This window comes from Bison bison, unplaced genomic scaffold (genome assembly GCF_000754665.1).
Source record: "Bison bison bison isolate TAMUID 2011002044 unplaced genomic scaffold, Bison_UMD1.0 scf7180017864238, whole genome shotgun sequence".
Lineage (NCBI taxonomy): Eukaryota > Metazoa > Chordata > Mammalia > Artiodactyla > Bovidae > Bison > Bison bison.
The window spans coordinates 2,636,291-2,648,855 of NW_011494810.1; the positions used below are offsets into that span (position 1 = coordinate 2,636,291).

A 12,565-nucleotide genomic window follows, 5' to 3' on the forward strand; every position below is an offset into this window, starting at 1 on the left:
CAATAAAAAATAAAATGTTAAAAAAAAAAAAAAAAAGATTAAAGGTCCTTAAGAAAAAAATAAGGGTCCTATGTTTATCTACAATCTTATACTACATTTAGAATCTTAAATTCAATATCAGATTCTCTAATATCTTTAAAAAGAAAGACACAAAGAGAGACTGAGAATCTAAGTAGTTTCTTAGGAAATGTAAGACTGACTAAGAGCAATAGAGATATGGGAAGTAACCTACCTTATAGATTCCTATTTTACATCTTTTTTAGCTTCAAAGGTATCATTAATTAGAAGTCAGATTACTCAAAACACTTCAACAATACCCAAAGACCTTCTCTAGTGTACCAAACTGGTTATTAGAAGGCTTAAATTGCCAGTGTCCCTAATGACAAATATTCAATGTCATCATTTCAAACAGACACCTTCTTAAATACTCAGTCCTGCCAACAGGTTAGGAGAAATGACCACACCATTATCCTTGATGCAAACGTTTAACAGGTACCTTTGGCCTTACACCCAAAAAGCCACTGCAGTTTGGGGCTCCACATTTGCAAACGGTCTTTCCATTCCCAAGACATTCTAGATTGTAGTTGAAGGTAAGTTCAGTGCCTGCATAGGAGACCATGAAAGTATTAGTATCAATAGTTTTAATTCCAACAGTTCTGTATTAACCACAAAAGATACAGACTACCAAGAGAACAAGGTTAGTTTTTAAGAGGAATAAAAGGGCATATTAACTTTAATCCCACTATATTAATAACGTTAATGAATTTGAATCTAATAACAATATTAATCAACTAACGTAACTGAACAACAGAAAAACCTAACAAGTATGACCTAACAAGTAATACTTAAAACAATTTTTACCATCGAGGTGTTACCCAAGTTGTTTTGAATTTTTTTTCTAACCATTCAGATTCAAATTGTATTATTACCAAAAACAACAAAATGCGATTTATGCACTGATGTGCCAGGCATTGTGAAAGCTAAGTGTGAAGGAAGCCTGTCTGTCGTCTGTCCCAAAGTGAACATCTTACCTGGCAGCACTCGAGAGACAAGTCAATACAGAATAGTATTAGGAACTCTAGACAACAAGACCTAAGCCCTGGCTTTACATCCCAGTTACACCACAGTCTAGCTGGGTGAGCTGAGCCTGAGAGTCCATTTGTTAAATGCAGATAACAATCTTACAAGCTTACTGAGAATGACATACTGCACACAGCAGGAATATGTCAACTTTAATAGGAGAATTACAAATTTAACATACAAAAATTCCCCTTTTTCTCACAAGTGCATTTCATCAAAATTGAGAGCAAATAAATCACACAAACATTCAAAATCAAAGTGTGTTAGGGAAAGCCTAACAAACAGAAGAATTTTACAGAAATATACAACGAGACTGTCCCTGGGTAGGGGTAATGGCTTACCATTAATGTACAAAGTGATAATTCTTCAGTTAAAACTGTCAAAACTGAGGAAGATTTCCCACTGCAGAATGATATATCTTCTATCAGTGAGATTAATTAATATAGATTTTCATCTAATATTGGAAAGAGATTATTATTCCTTAAATTTGGTTGAGTAAATTATAAAGCAGCCGGCTTCTATTTAGGAATTTTAATGGTACTAATGCTAGAATTACTTGTGGCCTGGTAAGAGGTTCACATTGTGAAGAGCCTGAAGGAACCGAGACTGACCAAGGGTATCAGCAGGGTCACATCTAACCTCTCACACCCACTGTGAACTTACTGGACTGAATGATGGGTACTTTTATTCACACTAACCTTTTTTAAAATTTTCTGAATATATAGCTGAATTTTCACAAATTTAATGGGCTTACAATGCAACTCAACCAAATACACAAGTATAAGATAGCAGGATACTTGTTATTACCTGCTGCTCACTCAGCATCCATTATACAAACAAAACTACAGGAGGGGTTAATCAGAGGGTATCAGTGTGCACACAGGAAAGCCATTCTAGAAAAGAGTCCAAAATACAGATATCTGCAATTTGGGGGGAGAACAAAGGGCACTGGAGAAGAGATAAACAAGGAATGAGAACAACACGTGGAAGATACCCCTGCAGTTTGGGAGGACAGGAACAAGGTCGGTCAGTTCCCACACAGCGCTAGGAGCAGAGAAATTTGTGGCTGCACATGGTAGAACAGGTATCCCCACAGACACAGACTAAAGTCTGAAGTGGAAGTGTGGTACTAAAAGCAGTCAGGACAGAGATAGGCACTGAAATCATATGACTAACATTTGAATAATTAATACAGAGGAACACTGCCCCTTCTTCCCCTAGGGTGATTAGAGAGAAAAACAGGTAAAAGATGGAGAGAAAGATAAGGGCAAAGAATGCAGACAACACAGGTACAATAACACATAATTTATAGTACTTTTTTAAGGACTGGACTTCCCTGGTGGCTCAGATAGTAAAGCGTCTGTCCACAATGCCGGAGACCTGGGTTTGATCCCTGGGTCGGGAAGATTCCCTGGAAGGAAATGGCAACCCACTCCAATACCCTTGCCTAGAAAATCCCATGGATGGAGGAGTCTGGTGTCCATGGGGTCGCAAAGAGTCAGACACAACTGAGCGACTTCACTTTCATTTTGTAAGGATTAAACAGCAAGCTTGGAACAAAGTTTGGCATCTGATAAATGTAGCTCTTAACAGCATTCAGTTGATAATTCCTCTTACAAATCAGAAATCTACCCAATTTACTCTGAAGGCCATCCATTCTAAAAACCTGATACACACTATGATTTTTAAAATCAGTTTCATTTAGTCAGCAGAACATAAGTGCACAGTGATGCTCAAATATTGTTACTTTCATCATTTAATACCTCATATGAAGCAATGCAAAACAGGAGAAAGGAACTAGTGGCTCAATTTTAAAAACAGGAAAACTGTCAAATTTTAAAATTCTAAAGAGCCTAAAAGACTCCTGGGCAGCAGTATATTTAAATTAAAGAGAAAAAATATATGGGGGAGGAGCGGGGAAGAAGAGAGGAGAGGTTTTCTACAGATGAAAAAAAAGGGAACAGACAAAAAGCTGACCAAATTACTCTTTATTTCGATTAGTGTTTCTTGAGGTAAACATAAATAACACTGACTGGGCTCATATAGGATTTCCACTTTGAGAATCATTGGACTATGCTACTGTCAATTATGAACTGCCCAAGCCGAGAGTTGCCCTCCAAGGTGCAACAACAGCAAAGACAGAACTCAGGGTAACAATGCCGCAGCGGTTGCCCGCTGAGCACAGGGTGGGCACCCAGGGACGGGGGCCGCCAGGGGCTCCACCAGTAAAGTCTGTTTTGACAAGAGGAAAAAAAACCCTACTCAGGCCAGTCTCATTTTGAGTTGGTGGGGGTGGGGGTGGGGCGGGTAGTAGAGAGAGAGAGAGACAGTGTATGTGTGCGCATGTGCTCAGTCTCTCAGTCGTGTCTGACTCTGTGCAACCCCATGGACTGTAGCCCACCAGGCTCCTCTATCCATGGGATTCTCCAGGCAGGAATACTGGAGTGGGTTGCCATGCCCTCCTCCAGGGGGATCGTTCCCACCCAGGGATGGAACCTGCATCTCTTATGTCTCCAGCACTGGCAGGAGGATTCTTTACCAGTAGCACCACCCGGGAGAGTGATCTTTAAACACTTTGCTAGTACTCCTGCAAAAACTTACTTTGAAAAATTAGGTATATCCTTACACTCAAACTTTACATAAGTCTAAATATTAAAAAAAAATTTAGAGCGTGTCAATATAATATGTTTCAAATTTTTCATAAAAACCTTGACACTAAATATGAAGTTGCTTTAATTGATGGAAAATATCCATCATATACGTTTACGTTCAAACCTCTCAATCTTACCAGATGTACTTCCAGTTTACTAAACATCTGAATATTGTGCTGAACACAACAGGCTCACTTGTTCACTCTGAACTCGCAGAGGCATGGGCATCCAGGCCAGCCACAACATAAAAGTGCATTCTCCAAACGTCCAGTTCTTTGACACCCAAGAGGTGAGGGATTTTGTTTTTCTTAGCTTTGGGCTCATAAACCATAAAGTTCAGATGGGTGAGAGATGGCTATTTGGTTTACAAAATGGATGAAAGTCAACTGTGAAAGGAAACCTAGACTGCTGACGATTTTTAAGGCAGCCCAATTTTTATGGAGTTCATATAAGTTACGGAAAGGTCTGGAAATTCATTCCTTTAAAACCATACAGGGAATTATCTGGCACTTCAGTGGTTAGGACTCAGTGCTTTCAATGTCACAGCCCCAGGTTCAATCCCTGGTTGGAGAGCTAAGATCCTGCAAGCTGCATGGTGCGCCTGGAGAGCATGCCCAAACCATCATGCTAAGTAAAATTAGTCAGTCACAACACAACAATTATTATATGACTGCACTTACATGAGATTCCTAGAGCAGCTAAAAAATCAGACCCAGAAGGTAAAATGGTGGTCACTAGAGGCTGGGGGAGTGGGGAAAGAGGGAATTTTTGTTTAATGGGTATCTTCAGTTCAGGAAAAGAAAAAGTGCTGGAGATGAATGGTAGTGATAGTTGTACAACAATGTGAATGGACTTAAACGCCACTGAACGGCACACTTTAAAATGTCTAAAATGGTAAATTTCAGGTTACATGTGTCTTACCATTCCACCACCAATAAGAACAGACCTGGTACCCGCCAGGCACCACCAATATAGTCTTGTGTCCTTGGGGGTTTGCAGCCTCATTTTGGATTACAGGACAAATGGGGTTTTTAGATAATAAAAACTGGTCCTAGTCCTGGTTCCAAAATCCTTAAATGAGTCTTACCTGCTTTAATGTCACTCAGGGCAAAAAGGCCAACCCGGGTGTCTCCATTCACAGACCACTTCTGTGTTTCACAGTTAGGCTGGCAGCAATGATTCATGAATCGAGCATAGTTTCCTTTGGGGCCAGCATCAATAATCCGGTCCTAGAATTCCAAGAGATGCTGTTCAGCAGACCTCCACTATTACTGAGTAAAATTAGAGTATTTTAATAAGCTGGAGTTTCTATTTGTAAACTTTGACTTTTCCAGAATGTAGTGCCTAGACTAGCTCTAGTTATCACCACCTCGGAATCCACTGAAAACGCAAAGTCTTTGGTGGCACTTCAGAGATACTAAAGCAGGAACTCTGAGGCCCAGCAATCTATGTAGTAACAGCCCTCTCGGTGTATCCTCTTCTGAACCCTGGCTATACATTAGTAATCACCTAAGATTTTAATAATGACATCCAGACCTCATCCCAAATGATCGGAGAACCTTGAGCTGAGGATCTCACAAACCATCAAAGTACAACCGGGTAAATACAAAGTTTCACACTAAGAAAAGTCTATTATAAAAGCTGGGGACAGGGCAAAACCTAACAGAACCCAATACTCACATACAAAGAGGAATCTCAGCATACACAGAAACAAAATGCATTAGGATGCCAGAATTAGAAATAAATCCCATAAGCAACAAGGTCCCACTATATACAGCATAGGAAACTATATTTAATATCTGGTGATAAATCATAATGGAAAAACATATGTATATGTATAACTGAATTACTTTGCTGTACAGAAATTAACACACCATTGTAAATCAACTATACTTCAATAAAATATTTTTAAAATAATAAATTTTAAAAAAGAAATATGAAACATGTTGGAAATGACATATGGAAAAAAATTAAAAATCCCAAATATAATTCTAGACACTAGTGGAACACAGCTCATCAGAAATTTCAATAATTGGACAGCTGACTTGGGTTTGTAAGATTGAGTTCTATAGTCAATTTTTATGACTTTCTCAATGTACTAACTAAATATTAACAAGTCAGTGTTTCAATCTGTAAAATAAACAGTAAAATAATTATTATTTATTTTTCTGGCTTCAAGTTTTAATCTTATAGGAAAAACACTAAAAGAACTCATCCCAAACTTATGTTGGACAGTTGAAAAGCAGCTTTAGTGCCTTTTGCTCATGGATATACAGCTAGAAATGAGTAACCTTATCCAACTCCAGGACCCTGATCAAGCAATTCCTATGAACATGGGGGAAAGACACTGTTTTATGCAGTAAAACCCTTTTTAGGCATGTATGACATACCTACACAGAATAGCTGGGACAACACTAATTAAAAACAAGCTTATAACAGCGGAAATAGCACTTTCCATTACTTACTTTGTCTAGAGTTAGCATATAAAAATTAGTGATATCATGTTCTTGGGCATAACGGATTCGAGCTCTGCACTCTTCTTCATCTATTAGCTCACCCACATATTCATTCACAAATTCACCCTGGAACGAGAAATGACTTAAATGGCAAAAAGTGCCAACAGTGTTCATAGGTATACCTTATTTTTAAAAAATTAAAGAAAGTAATAGATTCACAAAAGCTTCCCTGGTAGCTTAGACAGTAAAGTGTCTGCCTGCAATGCAGGAGACCTGGGTTCAATCCCTGGGTTGGGAAGATCCCCTGGAGACGGAAATGGCAATCCACTCTGGTACCCCTGCCTGGAAAGTTCCATGGACGGAGGAGCCTGGTAGGCTACAGTCCATGGAATCGCAAAGAGTCAGACATGACTGAGTGACTTCACTCTGTACTTTTGTACTTAACAAAGGTTGTGGCTCAGATGGCAAAGAATCTGCGTGCAATGCAGGAGACCCAGGTTTGATCCCCAGATCAGGAAGATCCCCTGGAGAAGGGAATGGCTACTCCAATAGTCTTGCCTAGAGAATTCCATGGACAGAGGAGCCTGGGGGGGCTATAGAGTCAGACAGGACTAAGCGACTAACACATTCACTTCACTTATTCAAGATAAAACATAAATATGATGCTTCAACTATTAAACAGTAAGAATGATCTCCCCACTCGTACCACAGCCAGCAGCAGAAAACTTGGAATTCACCTTAAGATCAAAATGGATGTTAAATAAACTAAAGCTCCACTATAATGGTTTATCCCTTTACCTATCTAAGAACCTAAAAGTCAATTTTCCTAAACTATATTCTTTTTTCATGGAACATGCCCTGCCTACTGCCCATCCACATTTCACGCCACTGTCCTAATTATTCAGTATACTACTGTCATACTGGTTTTCTTATGTGCTGTCCCCTCTACCCAAAATGCTAAAATGTTCCACCAGCTTAAGCCAACAACTATTTATCTTTCAAGTCTCAATTTAAAATATTCTCAGAGATAAGCTAGCTTCAGGCCCTTCGTCACAGGCCTACAGAACCCTTTGTGCTTCCACAGTGAGTGATTACTTGTTCAATATCTCTCTCCATCTAGAAAGTAAACTTTAGGAAAGTATGGAACATGTCTTTCTTACTGAACACTGCATCACACAGCAACATGCCTGGCACAAAGGAGATATACAATAGTTACTCAGCAAATGACTAAAGGAGACCAACCAAGTCATATTCACCTCCTTTCCTAGAAATAAACTTCAATAAAATTCTTCAGAAAATATAACCAGAGTAAGACTTATTACATTCAAATGTCAAATATGATTTATTACACTCAGAGACTGTCTGCTGCTGCTAAGTCACTTCAGTCATGTCGGACTCTGTGCAACCCCATAGACGGCAGCCCACCAGGCTCCCCCGTCCCTGGGATTATCCAGGCAAGAACACTGGAGTGGGTTGCCAATTCCTTCTCCAATGCATGAAAGTGAAAAGTGAAAGTGAAGTCTCTCAGTCGTGTCCGACCCTCAGCGACCCCATGGACTGCAGCCCTCCAGCTCATCTGTCCATGGAATTTTCCAGGCAAGAGTACTAGAGTGGGTTGCCATTGCCTTCTCCCAGAGACTGTATAATACTATCTATTTATCAAAAATTTGTAGGTCCTTCCAAGTTTCAAGTTGAAGATGTTACTGCATTTTCATTAGAGAAGACCTAATCCTCTTTTCCTTCATGTTCTATGAACCCAAAACTATTTTTCTCTAAGTAAAAATAAACTTTATTTCATTAGTTGATGATTAACACCTGTATCACACTCTTTCCATTCTCTCTCTTAACTACAAGTTACAGGATTTCCACAAATGAGTGGACAAAACCATAGTATCTCTATGAATTTCCCTCATTTTTTTCATCCTCATACATAATGAACATGATCAGTAAGTGAACATCATATAGAAAAGAGACCATCTAGTCTATAAGTCGGAGAAGGCAATGGCACCCCACTCCAGTACTCTTGCCTGGAAAATCCCATGGATGTGGGAGCCTGGTAGGCTCCAGTCCATGGGGTCGCTAAGAGTCAGGCATAACTGAGCGACTTCACTTTCACTTTTCACTTTTATGCAGTAGAGAAGGAAATGGCAACCCACTCCAGTGTTCTTGCCTGGAGAATCCCAGGGACGGGGGAGCCTGGTGGGCTGCCGTCTATGGGGTCGCACAGAGTCGGACACGACTGAAGCGACTTAGCAGCAGCAGCAGCAGTCTACAAGTCTCTCAATTTTGGAAGGATATGGCAAGATATTATAATAAGGCTAATCCTTACACTTTAATATTAATCAGAAGAATTACTTGTATTAAGCAATTGCAAAGAAGGAAAAAAAAACTGAAGATTAAGTTTCCTCACCTTTTTAATATCTGTTTTTGTTCGGAGACCCCAGCCCCTCTGTAATGTGCGAAAAATTTCCACCTCTGGGTACTGGCGCTTGGTAAAGCACTGGTTCTGGCAGCGACCTCCAGCAGGGCACACGGTAGGGTGGCACTCATACAGCAGCATGCGGTTGATGCACTCAGAGTCTATGCCGCAGGGGTTCTCATCCGTGGCTTTACAGTTGCAACGGGGGATCTCAGACAAGTCTGCAGTGAAGATCTGTACCCTGCCAATAGGACGGTTCACCTGGAGAAGAAACACATACTACAGTACATCAGGCAAGTCAACTAAGGACAGTTCAGGGCCTGTGAAAGGCAGATTTCTTTAAAGTTGAACATCACATTTTACATGATTTTGAATTATCAAGATTTGGCAGGATTATTCATAACATCTAAAATATGGCAACAATGCAAGTGTCCACCAGTACATGAATAGATAAGCAAAATGTGGTAAAAATAATGGAGTATTATTCAGCTTAAAAATGAAGGAAATTTGACACACAATACGCAACATGGATAAACCTGGAGGGCATTATGTTAAACGAAATAAGTTAGTCAAAACAAACAAATACTTATACCACATAGATACAAAGAGATAATGGCAATAGTTATACACATGAATGCATTTAATGCCACTGAAATGTATAGTTAAATATGGTTAAGATAAAAAAAAACCTATGTATCTATATTTTTACAATTAAAAAGGTGAAGGAAATAAAAATCTAGGCAGTTTGATATAAAAATAAAGCCTCACTCAATACATAAAATATAAATACCACAAATAGAAAAAAAAAAAAAATCATCTCTGGGCTACCCCAGTGGCCCAGTGGATCAGAATCTGCCTTCCAATGCAGGAGACATGGGTCTGATCCCCGATGTGGAAAGATCCCACATGCCACAGAGCAACTAAGTCCACGCACCACAACTATTCAGGCTGTGCTCTAGAGCTGGGAGCCACAATTACTGAGCCCACGTGCCACAACTATAGAAACCTACACAGCCTACAGCCCACGCTCCAAAACAAGAGAAGCCACCGCAGTGAGAAGCCCTTACGTTGAAAGAAGAGTAGCCCCTGCTTGTCCCAACTAGAGAAAGCCCATGCATAATGAAGACAGAGAAAAGCCTGCATAGCAACGAAGACCCAGCACAGTCTAAATAAACATTTAAAAATAAATCATTTCTAAAAAATTCATAATTTCCAGCCTGGGTTTCCCTGGTAGCTCAGTGGCAAAGAAACCAATTGCCAATTCTGGAGACAAGAGTTCCATCCTTGGGTCGGGGAAGATCCCATAGAGAAGGAAATGGTAATCCACTCCAGTATTCTTGCCAGGAAAATCCATGGAGAGAGGAGCCTGGCAGGCTACAGTCCATGGGATCACAAAACAGTCGGACACAACTGAGCAACTAAACAAGCGAAGTCAATTGTAAATTTGAGTTTCCGCTACTGCCACATGGTGGCGCCACATTAGCTTCTATATTAAAAAAAAAAAATTCACCTTTCTCAAGTGGTAAATCTTTAACATGAAAAGGTCTTTGAGTAATTGAGTTACAATATATGAAGATATATTTTAAAATTGACTATCACAACTTGAAATCTTTTTAATAGACTACAACAATGTCACCTAAGCATTCATTTTTAGTGGTGCTAGTCCTGAATATCCAATGTGGTAGAACAGAGGCCAATTGCTATGATACTGAAGCCATTACTTACTAACAACAGTGTTGGAAAAAAGTAGACATTCCACAATACAGAGAGACTTATGCACTATAAGAATGAGTCCTGGGGACCTGCCTGGTGGTCCAGTGGGAGACTCAATGCTTCCAGTGCAGCGGTCGGTGGTTCAATCCCTGGTAGGGGAACTCAGACCCTATGTGTCCAGCTACATAGCCAGGGGTGGGGGATTGGGAGTCTGGGATTAGCAGATGCAAACTATTATATATAGGATGGATAAACAACAAGGTTCTACTACATAGCACAGGGAACAATACTCAATACCCTGTGATAAACCATAATGAAAATCCATGTTTTATATATATAAAACTGATTCATTTTGCTATAGGCAGAAATTAACACAACACTGTAAATCAACTATACTTCAATAAAATTAAAGGAACGAGTTTCCTCTACTTGATATTATCTAAATGGGAACAGTCAAATCACGAGTCTTCAAAAACCTATCCTATACATAAAATTTGATTGTCCAGGAATTGCATTATTTAGTGAGTCAATTTTTACTTGCAAGACCTAAATTCCAAGACTGTTGTGGGGAATAATCTACAATCTGTGTGTAAAAATATACTGTCTTCAAATGTTCTCCAGAACAACTTAAAATGACAGTAAGTCTCACTGCCAGATCTCTTCCCAGCTTCTTCAAAATACTGGTAAATGCTTGACAATGGAGGAGCACTCTCACCACATGCCACTGCAAACCACAGACCTACTAAGGCAAACTCCAAGGCGGCAGACCACGGCTGAGCTCAATCACCTGGTCCCACATAGGGCCATCTGAATATTCACCTTGATTCAAGGTTATCTTTACCTGACACTCCCCATCCAAAATAGTTGCATTCTACTCCTTTTTTCTACATAAAGGTATGTTTCAATCATTCTTCCTTGACATCTGATCTAAACTGATATTAATCTCAAATAAGTTTCTTGCCTAACATAATATAAAGCAAGACAAAACCCCATACATGGTTAAGTAAGAACAACATAGATATATATTTGTAGCATTTACACTCACTCTGGGCTGGGGATTGACAAACCTTTTCTGTAAAGGGTCAGACAGTAAATATTTTATGTCTTCAGGACATAGATCTCTGGTGCATGTTGCTCAACTGTCACTGTAGCTCCGAAGAAGGAGCAGACCACATGTATATGAACAAGCATGGCTGGGTGCCAATAAAGCTTTAATTATGGACACTACTATTTGAATTTCATAAAATCTTCATGTGTTAGAAAAAACTCTTTGGAAAAAAAAAGTTCTTCTGGACCATGCATGGTAGGCCAGAGTTGGGACTATAATTTACCAACCCCTGGTTTAATCTTTTCCCTGGAAATACATCTTTGTTTTAAAGATGGAGAAAGAAGGTGGTGTCTAAATTTTATGATTAGATCACACAGGACATTAGTTGGTCTCTCAATACTCAGGTTCAATATGGTTGACAAGCTACCCTGAAGTGCCTAACTTCTGTTATATGTGACATCTATGACTGTGGAAACAGGAATTACTTTCCCTTTTATTGAGGATGAACTACTATTCAGTGTTGTGTTTCCATGAACAATTAACTCCATTTAACTCTCAGTCTTTGCAATTTTAAGTTTTCTTTTTTCTTTTCCAATAGTTTTAACTATTTGTAAGGACTGATATTTTAACTCATTCTATATTGCATACTACCAGGCAGATCCATTATGCTCTTTTATAAATTTAAGCTTCATTATGGAGTTTCAGTGTTCTAAACACTAAATGTTTAGTGTTTCCTTTTCCTGTATCTCATAATTCTTTACTATTTCATCACCCCATTTTGTTACTCAATGATTCCCAACTATTCTAAAAAAGACAAAAATAAGTGGAAGAACGACAGAATCGTAAAGGCTTGATGGGACAGTGAAACAGGCACAGTTTAGTTTCTGCACGGCATTACTCAAAGTACTATAATATCTTTCCAGAAAGCAGAGAAGACAGGAGATAATATCAGTATACCTTTAGTGGGATTGTTCGACTTAGCAAGTAAAAATCTAGGACATACAACTGAATTTGAACTTCAGATAAATAACAAAATAGTTTAAGAATGTCCCACAGACATTAAACACTTAAACACACTAGATTCTAAAATGGTGGTGAAATTGATCTCTAAGTGAAAACCTCAGACTTCAGAAACTCAAAAAAAAAAAAATCAATGAGTACACAACTAATTCATTACCAATGACAAAAATAAATATAT

General features: G+C 39.1%; 1 protein-coding gene across 7 annotated transcripts in view; it reads right to left on the bottom strand.

Annotated features, from left to right (window-relative positions):
- Positions 1-12,565, bottom strand: part of NSD1 (nuclear receptor binding SET domain protein 1) — a 153,833-nt gene that overhangs the window by 9,853 nt on the left and 131,415 nt on the right. For all 7 annotated transcript variants that reach the window (XM_010846564.1, XM_010846563.1, XM_010846568.1 and 4 more), the window contains 4 exons: positions 8,598-8,867; positions 6,197-6,313; positions 4,819-4,960; positions 497-603 (listed from right to left, as the gene is read on the bottom strand). In XM_010846564.1, coding sequence (XP_010844866.1) covers positions 497-603; positions 4,819-4,960; positions 6,197-6,313; positions 8,598-8,867 — 636 coding nt within the window. The remainder of the gene's footprint in view (positions 1-496; positions 604-4,818; positions 4,961-6,196; positions 6,314-8,597; positions 8,868-12,565) is intronic.